Source organism: Rana temporaria, chromosome 11, assembly GCF_905171775.1.
Source record: "Rana temporaria chromosome 11, aRanTem1.1, whole genome shotgun sequence".
Taxonomy (NCBI): domain Eukaryota; kingdom Metazoa; phylum Chordata; class Amphibia; order Anura; family Ranidae; genus Rana; species Rana temporaria.
In genome coordinates this window covers 1,263,491-1,281,903 of record NC_053499.1, presented here as the reverse complement: position 1 = coordinate 1,281,903, position 18,413 = coordinate 1,263,491, and the positions used below count along the sequence as shown (strand labels likewise).

Below are 18,413 nucleotides of genomic sequence, written 5' to 3'. Positions count from 1 at the left end.
TAGCCTAATCCATAACCTGGTCTATTGACTTGTCTTAAGCCTAGTCCATAGCCTGGTTCATAACCCAGTCAAAAACCTTATCTAGAGATTAGTCCAAAGCCCGGCCTTTAGACTGTTCCAAAGTCCAGTTCATAGCCTGAACCATGAACAGGTTAATAGCCAAAACTACGCCTTTCATAGACTGGTCCAAAGCCTAATCCATAACCTGGTCAATTGTCTTATCTTTAGCCTGTTTGGCATTCTAGTCCATAGCTTCATCCATGGAATAGTCCATAGCCTGGTTCATAACCCAATCAAAACCTTTATCTAGAGATTAGTCCAAAGCCTGGCCTTTAGACTGGTCCAAAGTCCAGTTCATAGCCTGAACCATGAACAAGTTAATAGCCAAAACTACGCCTTTCATAGACTGGTCCAAAGCCTAATCCATAACCTGGTCAATTGACTTGTCTGTAGCTTGGGTGGTAGCCTAGTCTATAGCCTGGTAAACAGTCTGGTCCATAGCTTCAGCCATTGAATAGTCCATAGCCTGGTTCATAACCAAATAAAAACACTTATCTAGAGACTAGTCAAAAGCCTGGTCTTTAGACTGGTTCAAAGCCCAGTAAATTTCCTGACCCATAAATCGGTTGATACTCAAAACGACACCTTCATGCATTGACTGGTCGAAAGCCTAGTCCACAACCTGGTCTATTGACTTATCTTTAGCATGGTTGGCATTCTAGTCCATAGCTTATCCATGGGATAGTCCATAGCCTGGTTCATAACCCAATCGAAACCCTTATCTGGAGATTAGTCCAAAGCCTGGCCTTTAGACTGGTCCAAAGCCCAGTTCAAAACCTGAACCATAAATAGGTTAATAGCCAAAAACTACACCTTTCATAGACTGGTCCAAAGCCTAGACCATAACCTGGTCTTTTGACTTATCTTTAGCCTGGTTGGCATTCTAGTCCATGGCTTTATCCATGGAATAGTCCATAGCTTGGTTCATAACCCAGTCAAAACTCTTATCTAGGGACTAATCAAAAGCCTGGTCTTTAGACTGGTTCAAAGCCCAGTTAATTGTCTGAACCATAAACCATTTGATATCCATACCCTTTGATCCATACCCTTGTTTATTGTCTCTCCATAGCCCAGTCCATAGCTCCATCCATAGAATAATCCAAAGCATGGTTCAAAAGCCAATCAAAACCCTTATCTAGAGATCAGTCCAAGGTCTGACTTTTAGACTGGTCCAAAGCCCAGTTAGTAATTGCCTGAACTATGAACAGGTTCGTAGTCAAAACTACACCGTCACCCATAGACTGGTACATAGCCTAGTTCATAACTTAATCCATAACCTGGTCTAAGACTTGTCTGTAGCTTGGTAGCTAGTTCATAATCTGATCCATAGCCTGGTTAACTGTCTTTCCCCAGCCTGGTCCATAGCTTCACTCATAGAATAGTCCATAGCCTGGTTCATAATCCAATCAAAACCCTTATCTAGTGCTTAGTTCAAAGTCTGGCATTTAGACTGGTCCAAAGCCCGCTTCATAGCCTCAACCATATCAGGTTCATAGTCAATATTATACCCTCATCCACAGACTGATCCCCAGCCTAGTCCATAACCTGGTCCACAGTCTAATCCATAATCTAGTCCATTGGCTTATCTGTAGCCTGGTTGGTAGCCTAGGTGATAGCCTGAACCATAGACTGGTTCATTGTCTCTCCACAGCCTGGTGCAAAGTTTCAATCATAGAATAGTTCATAGCCTGCTTTATAACCCAGTCAAAACCCTTATCTAGAGATTAGTCTAAAGCCAACTTCATAGACTGAACTATAAACAGGTTTATACAGTAGTCAAAACTACACCTTCATCCATAGACTGGTCAATCGCATATTCCATAACTTGGCTCATAGATGTTCATAAAGTCCAGTCAATAGCCTGAATCATAAATCAGTCCATAGCCTAGTACATAGATTTGTCTATAGCTTAGTCCATAACCTTGTCTATTGACTTTTCTGTTGACTGGTTGGCAGCCTAGTCTATAGCCTGATCCATAGCCTACTTCATTTTCTCTCCACAGCCTAATCTTTAGCTTCATCTATAGACTAGTACATAACCTGGATCATAACCCAATCAAAACGCTTATCTAGAGATAGGTCCTAAGCCCACTTCATAGCCTGAACCCTAAACTGGTTCATAGTCAAAACTACACCTTCATCCACAGACTGGTCCATAGCATATTCCATAACTTGGCAAATAAATGGCCATAAAGCCCAGTCCATAGCCTGAATCATAAAGCCCAGTCCATAGCCTGAATCATAAAGCCCAGTCCATAGCCTGAATCATAAATCAGTCCATAGCCTAGTACGTAGACTGGTCCATGGGCTGGTTCATATGCTCATCCGTATAATAGTCCATACCCTGGTCTGCAGTCCTGTCCATAACCCAGTCAATACCCTTCTCTAAAGATTAGTCCAAAGTCTAGTCTATAACCTGGTCAAAAGTCCAGTTCATGGCCTCACTATAATCAGATCTACAGTCAAAGCTATATTTTCATGTTTAAACTGGTCCATCGCCTAGTCCATAACCTGGTTCATAGATATTCCAAAGCTCAGTCAGTAGCCTAAAAAACATAAATTGGTCCATAGCCTAGTCCACAAACTGGTCCGTGACCTGGTCTACACCCTCATCCATAGAATAGCCCATACCCTGTTCTACAGTCCATTACATACCTGGTCCATGGCCTGGTCCACACCCTCATCCATAGAATAGCCCATACCCTGTTCTACAGTCCATTCCATACCTGGTCCAAAGCCCAGTCAATAGTCTGAACGGTAAACTGGCCCAAAGTCTAGTTCATAGACTGGTCCAGAACATGAAATTTAGAACAGCTTATAGTTTAATTTACACCCTCATCTATAGATTAGTACATAGCCCGGCCCATAACCTGGTCCAAAGTCCAGTCCATATCTTGATACATAGACTGAACTGTAAACTGATTTCAGGGCCCCCTCTCTACTTCTTCCATGGTGCGTAACTTGCCATGCCAGCTGAAAACCTTCATGGCTAGCGTGCCAATATAGGACTGCCCATTCTGTATTAAGCCATGATGCAGATTTTTGTTAATACCCATAAAGAAGGAAAAGAAGAAGTAACTGGGTCAGACATCTGTGTTTTGACGCCCACCACTTCAGAGCTCAGGACTATTAGGTCTCTAGATCTAGAGAGCTCTGAGAACCTGACCGGACATGTGGCCATCACATTATCATAACAACATTATTTCATCTGTATGCTGGTCATCCAACCCCTCCCCCAACCTCAGCCCTGAACCTAATATTCAAATGAACCCCAAACCCAAATGTTTAATCCGTTGATTAATCCCCTAAATCCTAATTGGGATCTTAACCTTTAACCTTAACTTGACCTAAATGAACATCTGCAGAACCATAATTAGCTTGCTGGGCATCAGAGTTGTCATTGCTGAAGCTTTTTCTCTTGTGCGGAGATCTACCAACACCGGGCACCAAGGAAACCGAAATCACACCAATCAGAGCTCATCGGTGACAGACCCGATTTTACAACCAACAACCAGAATGGTGTCTATTGGCCTTCCCATCTCCAGCCATTGTTATCTTTTGGAGGTCACAGTTCCCCCGGGGGTAATAGTTTATAAATGAGGAACGGTACGGAGAGTCACCACACTTCTGTCTCCACATTTTACCTGTATTCCCTCGAAATTAGAACATTTTGACATTGAACTTGATGATAGGGAGGTGCAAGGTTAAAAAAATAGAAAAAATAAAAATAAATAAATGTAAATAAAAAAAAAAGAGAAAGAAAGAAAAAAAACAACAACTGGAAAATTCTATCAAAATTTTATCAAAAAAAATTCAGTCACATGGATTGTCGATTTGTCCCACAAGAAGGTGCAAGACCACTATTGGTGGTATCTTTGCATCCCTTGCAGACCACCCCCCCCCCTTCAATCCTTCTATGATTGGGAACCCAGTTTCAGGGTTGTTTTGACTGAAGGTAATGATCACTTCTGTCGCCTGTCCACCCTTCCCTTCCACGGGAACATACTTCGCCTTAAACCCTCAACTTCTCTCCAACCCCCGTCTCTTCCAGCCAGAAAATCTCTTTAGCTTCACCCGTTGGCTCCGGAAGCGCCGGGGGTTAGAACTCTGCGCGGTTTCGCTCTATAAAAGTAAACTAATCGCGTTGTTGCTGCTGCTCATCATACGCATCGGCATAAAGCTTGTGTGACGGCTTTTACAAGGCGTCGTAATAAGACAAATATTTTCACATAAAGATTACTCTACCCAAAAAAGATAAAAAAAAAATATTCTGCAAATGACGTTTTTTTTATGGTGGACGGGACAAACAAGTGCGAGGCCGCGATTTCCGGTGCCGTAACATTACAAAGTAAAACGTTGTTTTCATTTCTTTTTTTTTTTACAATCTTTTCTCTTCAGTCATATAAAGAAGAAGGTTTGTTGCTGCAATAAATGGAGGAGGAGGAGGAGGAGGAGGAGGAGGAGGAGGAGGAAGAGGAGGAGGAAGAGGAGGAGGAGGAAGAGGAGGAGGAGGAGGAAGAGGAGGAGGAGGAGGAGGAGGAGGAAGAGGAGGAGGAAGAGGAGGAGGAGGAAGAGGAGGAGGAGGAGGAAGAGGAGGAGGAAGAGGAGGAGGAGGAGGAGGAGGAGGAGGAGGAGGAGGAAGAAGAGGAGGAGGAGGAGGAGGAGGAGGAGGAAGAGGAGGAGGAAGAGGAGGAGGAGGAAGAGGAGGAGGAGGAGGAAGAGGAGGGAGGGGGAGGACGAGGACGAGGAGGAGGAGGGGGAGGGGGAAGAGGAGGGGGGAGGAGGAGGGGGAGGAGGAAGAGGAGGAGGCGGCTAAATATTTAGAGTTTTGAGTTTCAAGAAAAGTTTTCAGGTTAAATTATGTGAACTTGATATTAAGTTACAGACAAATCCACATCACCTTTCCTCATTCAGTGTCCTCCACCCCTCTCTGCCAATCCCACCACTGACCTCCATTCAGTGTCCTCCATCCCTCTCTACCAATCCCTCCACTGACCTCCATTCAGTGTCCTCCACCCCTCTCCGCTAATCCCTCCACTGGTCTCCATTCAGTGTCCTCCATCCCTCTCTACCAATCCCTCCTCTGGTCTCCATTCATTGTCCTCCACCCCACTCCGCCAATCCCTCCACTGGTCTCCATTCAGTGTTCTCCACCCCTCTCTGCCAATCCCTCCACTGGTCTCCATTTAGTGTCCTCCACCCCTCTCCACTAATCCCTCCACTGGTCTACATTCAGTGTCCTCCATCCCTCTCTACCAATCCCTCCTCTGGTCTCCATTCAGTGTCCTCCACCCCACTCCGCCACTCCCTCCTCTGGTCTCCATTCAGTGTCCTCCACCCCACTCCGCCAATCCCTCCACTGGTCTCCATTCAGTGTCCTCCACCCCTCTCCGCCAATCCCTCCACTGGTCTCCATCCAGTGTCCTCCACCTCTCTCTAACAATCCCTCCACTGGTCTCCATTCAGTGTCCTCCACCCCTCTCTACCAATCCCTCCACTGGCCTTCATTCAGTGTCCTCCACCCCTCTCCGCCAATCCCTCCACTGGTCTCCATTCAGTGTCCTCCACCCCTCTCTACCAATCCCTCCACTGGCCTCCATTCAGTGTCCTCCACCCCTCTCTACCAATCCCTACACTGGCCTTTATTCAGTGTCCTCCACCCCTCTCTGCCAATCCCTCCACTGGTCTCCATTCAGTGTCCTCCACCCCTCTCTGCCAATCCCTCCACTGGCTTCCAATTGCCCAGCGAAGTGAATTCAAAATACAGTGGAACCTCAGATTGCGAGTAAGGCGGTTAACGAGCGTTTCGCAATACGATCATCTGTATTTAAAAAAATCGTAACTCGGTTTGGGAGTGTTGTCTCGCAAAATGAGCATGATTCAGGCCAAAGCGTGGTGCAGTACCGTGTTTGGCCTGAGGCGGGGGGGGGGGGGGACGCCGAAACCGAGTGGAGACTAAAGGCATGAAGACAGCTTGGCTGACCTCGGCAAACCGTGGGAACGGAGTCTTTCCGAGGTTTGCGGAGGTCAGCCTTTCCGGCCGTTTCCAAGGTATTGCATCCCATTGAAGTCAATGCGGAACAAATTATTTTCGTTTCCATTGACTTCAATGGGGAAACTCGCTTTGATTTGCGGGTACTTTGGATTACGAGCGTTCTCCTGGAACGGATTATACTCGTAATCCGAGGTTCCACTGTACTAACAACAACAACAACATACAACGTCAAAAGGAGGCACATTTAGATTTTTCAACAGTATATGCCTGTCCTTAGCGGGGCATTTTTGATGTACATTTAATACAAGGATAAGGATCTTTGGGCCAGATCCTCAAAAGAGATACGACGGAGTAACTGCTGTTACTCCATCGTATCCCTTGTCCTAACTATGGAACTGATCCACAGAATCAGTTTTCCATAGTTAGGACGAAGATTCCGGCATGTGTAATTGAATTACACTGCCGGATCTTAGGATGCAGTACCGCATCCGCCGCTGGGGGCATTTCGCGTCGAAATGCCGCTTCGGGTATGCAAATTAGGACTTACGGCGATCCACGAAGCTATTATGCTTCGTTTTGTCGCCGTAAGTTTTAGTTTGCAAGTGCAAAATTAGGGCTGCTTTTACAAAGTGTAAACTGTTTACACCATGTAAAAGCAGACCCTTCTTCCTCGCGCCGCGCTTTTTTTTCGATTTTGAATTTTTTTTTTGCCGCCGTATCTTTTTTTTTTCCCGACGCATCTTTATTGACCCGTCGTGATCCACAAAGCCCGACGTAACGTAATTTCGCGCTATGCCCGTCGGGAAAATGACGTCACGAGCATGCGCAGTACGGCCGGCGCGGGAGCGCGCCTCATTTAAATGGGATTCGCCCCCTGATGATGAGGAACGCCTTGCGCCGGCCCGATTTAAGTTACTCCATTCAAAATTTCTAGGTAAGTGCTTTGTGGATCGGGCACTTAGGTAGAAATTTTGCGGCGGTGTAACTTAAATCGGAATATTTAAGTTAAGCCCGTTTTTTGAGGATCTGGCCCTTTATTTTCTGCCAGGGGACTATATTAAATCTTTTTAGTCTCAGTCACTTTATAGAAGTTAGAATCCTCACCCTTGTGTGTTAGCTGAAAATAACTGTCACTTTATAGAAGTTAGAATCCTCACCCTTGTGTGTTAGCTGAAAATAACTGTCACTTTATAGAAGTTAGAATCCTCATCCTTGTGTGTTAGCTGAAAATAACTGTCACTTTATAGAAGTTAGAATCCTCATCCTTGTGTGTTAGCTTTGTGAACCAAGCACAAAAATAAATAAATAAGGAAAACAAAGCCTGAAAAGTGAAGCCTCCCTTGCAGAGCTCCGTACTGTACAATTTAATAAAGACCAGTTCAGCCAAGAAGGGAACGTCTTCTGCTTGCAAAACTTTTACAACTGGAAGGCGGAGAGTCATTTCCTGGCTTTTGTCTTGATGGACAATAACCTGGCTGATTATCTCTGAGACTTCTTTGTGTTCCTTCTCTGTTTCTCAAACTTCCAGCCTGTGTCTGGGTGGCGCGGAGGCCCGACGCCCGGACCCCTTTTATACCCGCGGCGTATACAATAAATATACGTTTAGTAATGGAACCTTTTTTTTTTTAAAAAGACAAAACTTTAAAGACTCGGTAACCCGCCGGTGCAAATAAAAAAAAAATCTGCACTTTGCAGCATCAACACAACTCCTGCTTTGAGTCCTCCAAGTGGAGTGAAGCTCAGAGGAGCGGGGAAGGTGCCGGAACGGCGACCCCGTCACATCTCAGTCTTTGCTCTCGACTTGCCTTTGCCTGCTGAAGACGGCTCCCCCGCTGCTTTCCTGACAATCGCTGTGGAAACACGTCGCTCGCTACCGTGTAGCCCTCAGCAAAAAAAGATGCTGAAAATGTCACTGATGCCGACAAGATTAAAGGCATCTTTAAGCATAAAAAGTATTGATCAGTCGGGGGCCCGCAATCTTTTTTTTAAGTCAATTCATCACAGCGAAAATGAAAAATAGACCCGCTTTAAAGAGAATCTCCGATGTCTCCGAGAAGGGAACGGTGGGAACTAGAACATTGCCGGTGAGAGCGCAAAATACGAGCAAGGTTAGCCGGGTAAGATCGGCTTCTGAGGATTGTAGGAACTCGGTAATTGCTGGTGAGAGCCGAACCGGCACAAAGATTGATAATCGCAAGATTAGCCCAGGGAGAGCCGGGTTCTGCTTGGTGACCATAAAAAAAAAAGGGACTTCTCTGGTTTTCATGGCATTGCGTAGAACTTCAAAAATCAGACCAAAAGCCCCGCGGACAGAGAACGCGGTGACGTAGAAGACACCGACGTTCTCAAACACGGAAGTGCAATGCTTCCACGAATGCGTCAAATCAATTTGACGCATGCGCGGGATTTCGGGACGCTGGTTACACGTCATAACCAGCAGACATGTCCGATTAAGTGTACTAACCATCGGACATGTCCGACGGACATGTTTCCAGCGGACAAGTTTCTAAGCTTGCTAAGAAACTTTTGTCCGCTGGAAACCTGTCCGCTAGGCCGTACACACGGTCGGACATGTCCGCAGAAACTGGTCCGCGGACCAGTTTCAGCGGACATGTTCGACCGTGTGTACGCGGCCTAAGAAGAACTAGAAGAAGAAGAACTAGAAGAAGAACTAGAAGAAGAAGAACTAGAAGAAGAAGAACTAGAAGAAGAAGAACTAGAAGAAGAACTAGAAGAAGAAGAAGAACTAGAAGAAGAAGAACTAGAAGAAGAACTAGAAGAAGAAGAACTAGAAGAAGAAGAACTAGAAGAAGAAGAAGAACTAGAAGAAGAAGAACTAGAAGAAGAACTAGAAGAAGAAGAACTAGAAGAAGAAGAACTAGAAGAAGAAGAACTAGAAGAAGAGGATGAAGAAGAAGAAGAACTAGAAGAAGAAGAAGAACTAGAAGAAGAAGAACTAGAAGAAGAACTAGAAGAAGAAGAACTAGAAGAAGAAGAAGAACTAGAAGAAGAAGAAGAACTAGAAGAAGAAGAACTAGAAGAAGAACTAGAAGAAGAAGAACTAGAAGAAGAGGATGAAGAAGAATAACTATAATATCGCATACACATGATAATTTTTGTCTAAAAAAACAACGTTTTCCCAACTTCATCACTAGAACGACGTTGCCCACACACCATCGTTTTAAAAAAATGATCTAGCAAAGCGCGGTGACGTACAACACGTACGACGGCACTATAAAGGGGAAGTTCCATTCGCCTTTGGGCTGCTTTTGCTGATTCCGTGTTAGTAAAAGACGATTTGCGCTTTTTTGTCTGTTACAGCGTGATGAATGTGCGATCTCCATTATGAACGGTAGTTTTACCAGAACGAGCGCTCCCGTCTCATAACTGGCTTCTGAGCATGCGCAAGTTTTTTACGTAGTATTAGCCCACACACGATCATTTTTTACAACCCGAAAAACGACATTGTTTAAGACAACGTTAAAATATACACAATGTTCGAATTTTTTTTTTTTTTTTCGTTTTTCAGAACCTGAAAAATGATGTGTAGCCCACACACAATCATTTTAAATGACGTTTTTGAAAAACTACGTTTTTTTTCATGCCGAAAAATGATCGTGTGTAGGCGGCATTAGAAGAACTAGAAGAAGAACTAGAAGAAGAAGAATTAGAAGAAGAAGAGCTAAAAGAAGAAGAACTAGAAGAAGAAGAAGAAGAAGAAGAAGAAGAAGAAGAAGAAGAAGAAAAAGAAGAACTAGGAGAAGAAAAAGAACTAGAAGAAGAACTAGAAGAACTAGAAGAAGAACTAGAAGAAGAAGAAGAACTAGAAGAAGAACTATAAGAAGAGGAAGAAGAAGAATACCTAGAAGAAGAGGAAGAAGAAGAATAACTATAAGAACTATAAGAAGAAGAAGAAGTAGAAGAAGAAGAAGAAGAAGAACTAGAAGAAGAAGAACTAGAAGAAGAAGAGCTAGAAGAAGAAGAGCTAGAAGAAGAAGAAGAACTAGAAGAAGAAGAAGAACTAGAAAAAGAAGAGCTAGAAGAAGAGCTAAAAGAAGAAGAAGAACTATAAGAAGAAGAACTAGAAGAAGAAGAACTAGAAGAAGAAGAAGAACTGCCAAGCCAATAGAGGATGATTGGGATAGGAAGAAATAGGTATACCCATCTCAGTCGAAGGGTTATAGGAGAGTTAGAGACAAGAAAAGGTGAGAAGGGTTGCCTGGGAGAACGAAGGAAGGAGGGAGGGGGGAGAGAAAACCCTTGTGGTCCAACCAGGGAGGCCACATTCTGTGCAACTGAGATAAATTTAAATAATCAAATATCTGATCACTGTGGCCGGATGTTTAAACTTTCCTAGGACTCTTACCAAACCTTGGTCATCACCATCATAGAGAGATGTGACCAGCTTTGTCCACTTCCAGGAGCTACCATGACCTATCTACTCAAGCCAATCAATATACTGTATTGTAGGTGCCCACTTGCATTAGTGAGGAACAGGGAAGAGTTACTAAACAATAGGGGGAACAATTATCACTAAACAAACGGGGAAATAATAATCACTATTATAGTCACTTCCACAGTGATATAAGAAGCTCTTCTGATAGAAGCAAGTGCTGGTTTTAGTTAAGATGTTAGCAGTTGATGCTCGGGTCGTGTATGGCCACATCAAGTAGATCCTGACAACTCATCCAAAACATGGCGGTCCTCTAAAAGGTCACCTATCTTTCCTACTTCAAGAATCTGTTTCCAATCGTTTCCCCAGTTCCTTCAATTAATACCAACTTCAGTTTTTAGGTTGACCCTCCAAGTAGCGCTCCGACATCCCACCAGCTGTTTAAATTTGTCGCATTTTGCCGACATCCATTTTTTATGGAGCACTTAAAAAGAGATTGTTACATTCAGAGACCATAACATGTCAATAGTACAAAATACATGCACAGATCAGATAGAAAGTACTGATTTAAGGCCGTATTTAGGTGTCTAATCTCACCTTCAGAAGAAGGGAACACTTAGGAAATAAAAGAGTGCAAATTTTATTTATTAGGAATACAAACCTCTGATCTGTCAGTGCGGTCATTGATGACGCCTATTCATTAGTAAACGAGGGAGCAGTTTCTAATTTTCAGTTATAAAATTATTAAACAGAACATTCAAGAAGAAGTCATTTCACTGATTAAAAGGGATCTTTGAAGATCGAGCCATCACTCATAACCCCAAATTACTCCAATCTGTGGTTTTCCAAATCTTTTACCTTACAACAGTAAAATTAGATTTCAACTTTTTAATTCCTGACCAAAGGAGTCTCATAAGAAATTTTTTCTCCTGGCAGTAACTTCTTCTTGAAGGAAGAATGATCCTTCGAGGAGAATGTCTAGCAAGAGTGATCCATTGAGGAGAACGTATAGCAAGAGTGATCCATTGAGGAGAACGTATAGCAAGAGTGATCCATTGAGGAGAATGTATAGCAAGAGTGATCCATTGAGGAGAATGTATAGCAAGAGTGATCCATTGAGGAGAACGTATAGCAAGAGTGATCCATTGAGGAGAACGTATAGCAAGAGTGATCCATTGAGGAGAATGTATAGCCAGAGTGATCCATTGAGGAGAACGTATAGCAAGATTGATCCATTGAGAATGTCTCGCAAGACTGATCCATGGAGGAGAATGTATAGCAAGAGTGATCTATTGAGGAGAATGTATAGCAAGAGTGATCTATTGAGGAGAATGTATAGCAAGAGCGATCTATTGAGGAGAATGTATAGCAAGAGCGATCTATTGAGGAGAACGTATGGCAAGAGTGATGCATTGAGGGGAACGTATAGCAAGAGTGATCCATTGAGGGTAATGTATAGAAAGAGTGATCTATTGAGGGGAACGTATTGCAACAGTGATCCATTAAGGAGAATGTATAGCAAGAGCGATATATTGAGGAGAATGTATAGCAAGAGTGATATATTGAGGAGAATGTATAGCAAGAATGATCTATTGAGGGGAACGTATAGAAAGAGTGATCCATTGAGGGGAATGTATAGCAAGAGTGATCCATTGAGGGTAACGTATAGAAAGAGTGATCCATTGAGGAGAACTTATATCAAGATTGATCCATGGAGGAGAATGTATAGCAAGAGTGAGCTATTGAAGGGAACATATAGCAAGAGCGATCTATTACGGAGAACGTATAGCAAGCGTGATCTATTGAGGAGAACATACAGTAAGAGTGATCCATTGAGGGTAATGTATAGAAAGAGTGATCTATTGGGGGGAACGTATAGCAAGAGTGATCTATTGAGTGGAATGTATAGTAAGAGTGATCTATTGAGTGGAATGTATAGCAAGAGTGATCCCTTGAGGAGAACGTATAGCAAGAAAAATCCATTGAGGAGAACATACAGTGAGGCCCCGTACACACGACCGAGTTTCTCGGCAGAATTCAGCCAGAAACTTGATCGGAGTCGTATTCTGCCGAGAAACCCGGTCGTGTGTACACTTTTGGCCGAGGAAACCTACGAGGATCTCGTCGGGCCAAATAGAGAACATGTTCTCTATTTCCTCGTTAGTCAATGAGGAAACTTGGCTTGCCGAGATCCTTGGTGGCTTCACAAGGAACTCGACGAGCAAAACGATGTGTTTTGCCCGTTGAGTTTCTCGGACGTGTGTACGGGGCTTAAGAGTGATCCATTGAGGTGAATGTATAGCAATAGTGATCCATTGAGGAGTATGTATGGCAAATGTACATCAGGACACTAGAATTGGGTGTAAAGTATTTGGGGTCCCCCATTCTGTGATGCATGCTGAGCACGGGACCAGTTTGGGTTACTACACCAGTGGTCGCCTGATAGCCCAAAAATGACGCACATGGAACCGAGTACAGAGACTTGCATTCATACTACTCAATCATATATCCTAATAATCCAGAAAGTTGTAAAATACCAACCAATAAAACATCGCGGTATAAGGACCAGGAGTATATTGAGACTGGTGGTTAAAGGAAGAATGGTCTGTACATGGCAAGGATTGGGACCAGTTATTTACGGCATCGTCAGTCGTCAATGATTGCGCAACACAACCCTCAGTAACTGGCCCACCACCGAAATTAATGCAGAACTTTGCCCAAACGCCGATCAACCGAACGCCGGCAATTAAATCTGCGCTTATGATTTATTGCAGTCATTAATAATTGATATAGCACTGCCGTGCCACATGGCATCGTACAAAGTGTTACCAATAAGCAACCACGGAGGCGTAAAAAAAAAAAAAAAACCTCCAACGACAAGTACGTCCAATTGCAGATGCGCTCCGGAAAATGAAAGCCGGCGACCCTTCTCGAAGCCGAGCTAAGTGTCAGCTCTCCGCGTTTCATGTCATCATTACCCACCACGTTAATTTCCAAGTGCTCTCTCTATCGCCGACGTGGCACGAGGACGGCCGCGGAGTCGCACCTGCAACCCCAAGAGCTCCGGGAGCCTCTCACATCAAACAGGCAAAAGAAATGGGAGCTGTTGGCACTCTTTGGTAATTGCTACCTTTTTAAGGAGCGGATCAATGTCAGACATCTGTCCGGCTATTAGGGAGTAATTGCCGGCCGCAGAAGCATCTTTTGGAGACGGCTGGAGGGGAGGGGGGGGGGGAGAGGAGAGATTTTACGTAAAGTGCCTCGGTCGACACTGATCCTACTCTGCAATTCTTTTATTTCAGCTGGCACGGTCTCTAAGCGGCGGGCACAATTGTTTTTACCAGCTGCCGCTGCCGTGAGTGAGACCCGGTGACAAGTCAAGGCTCATGCTCAGATCTTAACCCTTCAGCTGCCTGCAAGTCGCTTATTCTCCAGCCCCGTCCGTCACTCTAAAGCCCATGCAGATAAAAATATTCCTCTTTTTTTATATCTTTTTTGCATTGCCGTCTTATCCTGCTTGCAGAATTTAAAGAATTCACCTGGACAACGTTGTTGCAGAATCACCTGGACAACGTTGCTGGAGAATCACCTGGACAACATTGTTGCAGAATTACCTGGGACAACGTTGTTGCAGAATCACCTGGACAACATTGTTGCAGAATTACCTGGGACAACATTGTTGCAGAATTACCTGGGACAACGTTGTTGCAGAATCACCTGGACAACATTGTTGCAGAATTACCTGGACAACGTTGTTGCAGAATCACCTGGACAATATTGTTGCAGAATCACCTGGACAGCGTTGTTGCAGAATCACCTGGACAACGTTGTTGCAGAATCACCTGGACAACGTTGTTGCAGAATCACCTGGACAATATTGTTGCAGAATTACCTGGGACAACGTTGTTGCAGAATCACCTGGACAACATTGTTGCAGAATCACCTGGACAACGTTGTTGCAGAATTACCTGGGACAACGTTGCTGCAGAATTACCTGGGACAACGTTGTTGCAGAATCACCTGGGACAACGTTGTTGCAGAATTACCTGGGACAACGTTGCTGCAGAATTACCTGGGACAACGTTGTTGCAGAATCACCTGGGACAACGTTGTTGCAGAATTACCTGGGACAACGTTGCTGCAGAATTACCTGGGACAACGTTGTTGCAGAATCACCTGGGACAACGTTGTTGCAGAATCACCTGGACAATATTGTTGCAGAATCACCTGGACAACGTTGTTGCAGAATTATCCGGGACAACGTTGTTGCAGAATCACCTGGACAATATTGTTGCAGAATCACCTGGACAACGTTGTTGCAGAATTATCCGGGACAACGTTGTTGCAGAATCACCTGGACAACGTTGTTGCAGAATCACCTGGACAACGTTGTTGCAGAATTATCTGGGACAACATTGTTTCTCCCTGCTACATCCCAAGCAGGAATACAATGTGTCAAACCCTCCAAAACTTGCCCCTCGTTAGTGTTCCTCCGAGATGATTTTCCCTCCTCCCTCACCCCCCCCCTCCTCCGCTAACACAATCTGCGGATGACCGAAACTTGAATCCTGGCGGCGGCGTCCTTTCACGTGCGACTCATTTGAAAAGTAAAATTTGTGTCGCCGTAGCCCCGGGATTTTTTCCCCACTTAATTTATTAGGAGGAGATCTCGCGGAGAGATTCGAGGTGAGCGGGAGAAATTGCTTGGATTGGGGGGGGGGGAGGGGGGATTGGTTTGTGATGATGGAATTCTGCAAAAAAAAAATTGTTGTGAACGTCAATTTTCATCAGCTGCGGTGGCGTCGCGACTCGATCGTGTTTACTTTGTCGAAGCAGAGAGCGACAGAAGCCTCTACAAAGCGCTAATCTGGATGTCAGCGGCGTGTGCGGGGAGAGAGAGAGAGACGAGTCGCGGAATAACGGGGGAAGTCAATAAAAATCAGCCACTCACCTTCCTCTTTATCCAGCACCATCCTCCCAGAGGCTGCGGGGAGCCCGCTCTCGGACGCCTCCGTCTCCAGAAGGCTCCGCGTGTCCTTCCAGGCAGATGAGACACGTCTTACGATGCAGCCAGCCAGCGGCAGCGACGGCGGCGGCACGACGGCGCGACTCCCGGAGAGCCCGGATCACATTCAGGAGCGCCTGGCGTGGAGAACGCGAAGACTCTTTCACCCCCTTCCTCCGGCACCTTGAAGAATGGCATAAACTAAGGCTGACGCTCTACCGACGGAGCTATCCGGTAACAGATGGAGGGTGGGGGGGGGATTCCTGACGGCCGGCGTTCCTGGCGTGTGGAATAAGATCTTCCTCGGTGGAACGGAAGACGACTTACTCCCAGCCGGGTCTCACGACGGCTTCTCGAACCGAGGAGAAGGGGGGGAAGAATATTCCGTGTGTGGGAAGGAGACGTCGTCTTCGCTGCTTTTCTCCTCCAATTTATGTGCTGTGTGCTTTCCTGCCGCTGCCAGAGAACTGCACTCATTTCCCAGAGTCCCTAAGATCTCCCTTGTTAATTAAATCAATTCATTATGGTGAGATCTGATTAGCAGCCTCCCCTCCCCTCCCCCCCTCTTTGAATCAATTATTCAATACACAAACATAATTGGCTGTGCAAGGGGTGTCTAAGTATTAGCTTATTTAACTCCAAGGACACTAATTACCCCTAGGGCACCAGAAGTTTTCTCATTAATTTTAACAAAACACAAAAGCGCAGTCGTGTGTGTGTGTGAGTGAGCGCGGCGGGGAGGGAGGGGACAGTGATGACACCGTCTCATCGTCCAGTCCGAGCTCATCGGAGGCGACCCACGCGGGGGAAACGCTTCCGTATATATTTCTGATTGGGTCCAGGTGTGTGCGCTCTCTGCTACTGATCCGGGAGATGAGCGATCCGCAGCCTCCGGCAGGTCATTGCGGGTCCCTGACAAATCTCTGGCTCCACGGAGGAGAAGGAGGAGAAGGAGTAGGAGAAGGAGGAGGAGAAGGAGAAGGAGAAGGAGGAGGAGAAGGAGGAGAAGGAGTAGGAGAAGGAGGAGGAGAAGGAGAAGGAGAAGGAGGAGGAGAAGGAGAGGAAGGAGAAGGAGAAGAAGGAGAAGGAGAAGGAGGAGGAGAAGGAGAAGGAGAAGGAGAAGGAGAAGGAGGAGGAGGAGAAGGAGAGGAAGGAGAAGGAGGAGGAGGAGAAGGAGAAGAAGGAGAAGGAGGAAGGAGAAGGAGAAGAAGGAGGAGAAGGAGAATGAGAAGGAGGAGGAGAAGGAGAAGGAGAAGGAGGAGGAGAAGGAGAGGAAGGAGAAGGAGAAGAAGGAGAAGGAGGAGGAGAAGGAGAAGGAGAAGGAGGAGGAGAAGGAGAAGAAGGAGAAGGAGGAGGAGGAGAAGGAGAAGAAGGAGAAGGAGGAAGGAGAAGGAGAAGAAGGAGGAGAAGGAGGATGAGAAGGAGGAGGAGAAGGAGAAGGAGAAGAAGGAGAAGAAGGAGGAAAAGGAGGAGAAGAAGGAGGAGAAGGAGGAGAAGGAGGAAAAGGAGAAGGAGAAGAAGGAGAAGAAGGAGAAGAAGGAGAAGGAGAATAAGGAGAAGGAGGAAAAGTAGGAGAAGAAGGAGAAGGAGGAAAAGGAGGAGAAGAAGGAGAAGAAGGAGAAGAAGAAGGAGAAGAAGAAGGAGAAGGAGGAAAAGGAGGAGAAGAAGGAGAAGGAGGAAAAGGAGGAGAAGAAGGAGAAGAAGGAGAAGGAGGAAAAGGAGGAAAAGGAGGAAAAGGAGAAGGATAAGAAGGAGAAGATGAAGGAGAAGAAGGAGAAGATGGAGAAGACAGAGAAGAAGGAGAAGACGGAGAAGAAGGAGAAGAAGAAGGAGAAGAAGAAGAAAAATGAGAAGGAGAAGGAGAAGGAGAAGGAGGAGGAGAAGAAGAAAGAGCAGAAGAATAAGGAGAAGAAGGAGAAGGAGAAGAAGAAGGAAGAGGAAGAGAAGAAGGAAAAGGAGAAGAAGGAGGAGAAGAAGAAGGAGAAGAAGGAGAAGAATCAGGAGGAGAAGGAGAAGAAGAAGAAGAAGAAGAAGAAGAAGAAGAAGGAGAAGAGTGAGAAGGAGAAGAAGGAGAAGAAGGAGAAGGAGAAAAAGAAGAAGAAGAAGAAGGAGAAGTAGGAGAAGAAGAAGAAGGAGAAGGAGAAGAAGAAGGAGAAGTAGGAAAAGAAGGAGAAGGAGAAGAAGGAGACGGAGAAGAAGCAGAAGAAGGAAAAGAAGAAGGAGAAGAAGGAGAAGAAGAAGGAGAAGAAGGAGAAGGAGAAGAAGAAGAAGAAGGAGAAGAAGAAGAAGCAGAAGGAGATGGAGAAGAAGGGTAAAGAGAAGAAAGAGATGGAGGAGAAGAAGAAGGAGAAGGAGAAGAAGGAGAAAAAGAGAAGAAGAAGAAGGAGAAGAAGAAGGAGAAGATGGAGAAGAAGGAGAAGCAAGAGGAGGAGAAGGAGGATGAGAAGAAGGAGAAGCTCGGATTTGGTGCTTTAAAGAATCATTCCAACCAAAATGTACATTTCAGTGTTTGATGGATGTTGCGGATTAAAATCAAGTTGTGTCTCTCATGGACTCTATTGCTGAGTTCCCGGGTGCCCCATTATGAGGGGTTCCCACCATCCCTGTGCTGAGTTCCCGGGTCTGTACACCCGCTGTGCCCCATTATGAGGGGTTCCCACCATCCCTGTGCTGAGTTCCCGGGTCTGTACACCCGCTGTGCCCATTATGAGGAGTTCCCACCATCCCTGTGCTGAGTTCCCGGGTCTGTACACCCGCTGTGCCCATTATGAGGGGTTCCCACCATCCCTGTGCTGAGTTCCCGGGTCTGTACACCCGCTGTGCCCATTATGAGGAGTTCCCACCATCCCTGTGCTGAGTTCCCGGGTCTGTACACCCGCTGTGCCCATTATGAGGGGTTCCCACCATCCCTGTGCTGAGTTCCCGGGTCTGTACATCCGCTGTGCCCCATTATGAGGGGG

General features: G+C 45.5%; 1 protein-coding gene across 1 annotated transcript in view; it reads right to left on the bottom strand.

Annotated features, from left to right (window-relative positions):
- The window catches only part of LMO1 (LIM domain only 1), a 139,086-nt gene extending 123,079 nt beyond the window's left edge, over positions 1-16,007 (bottom strand). Inside the window, exon 1 of the mRNA XM_040327867.1 lies at positions 15,400-16,007. Coding sequence (XP_040183801.1) covers positions 15,400-15,421 — 22 coding nt within the window. The 5' untranslated portion in view covers positions 15,422-16,007. The remainder of the gene's footprint in view (positions 1-15,399) is intronic.
- Between the last annotated feature and the right edge of the window lie 2,406 nt (positions 16,008-18,413).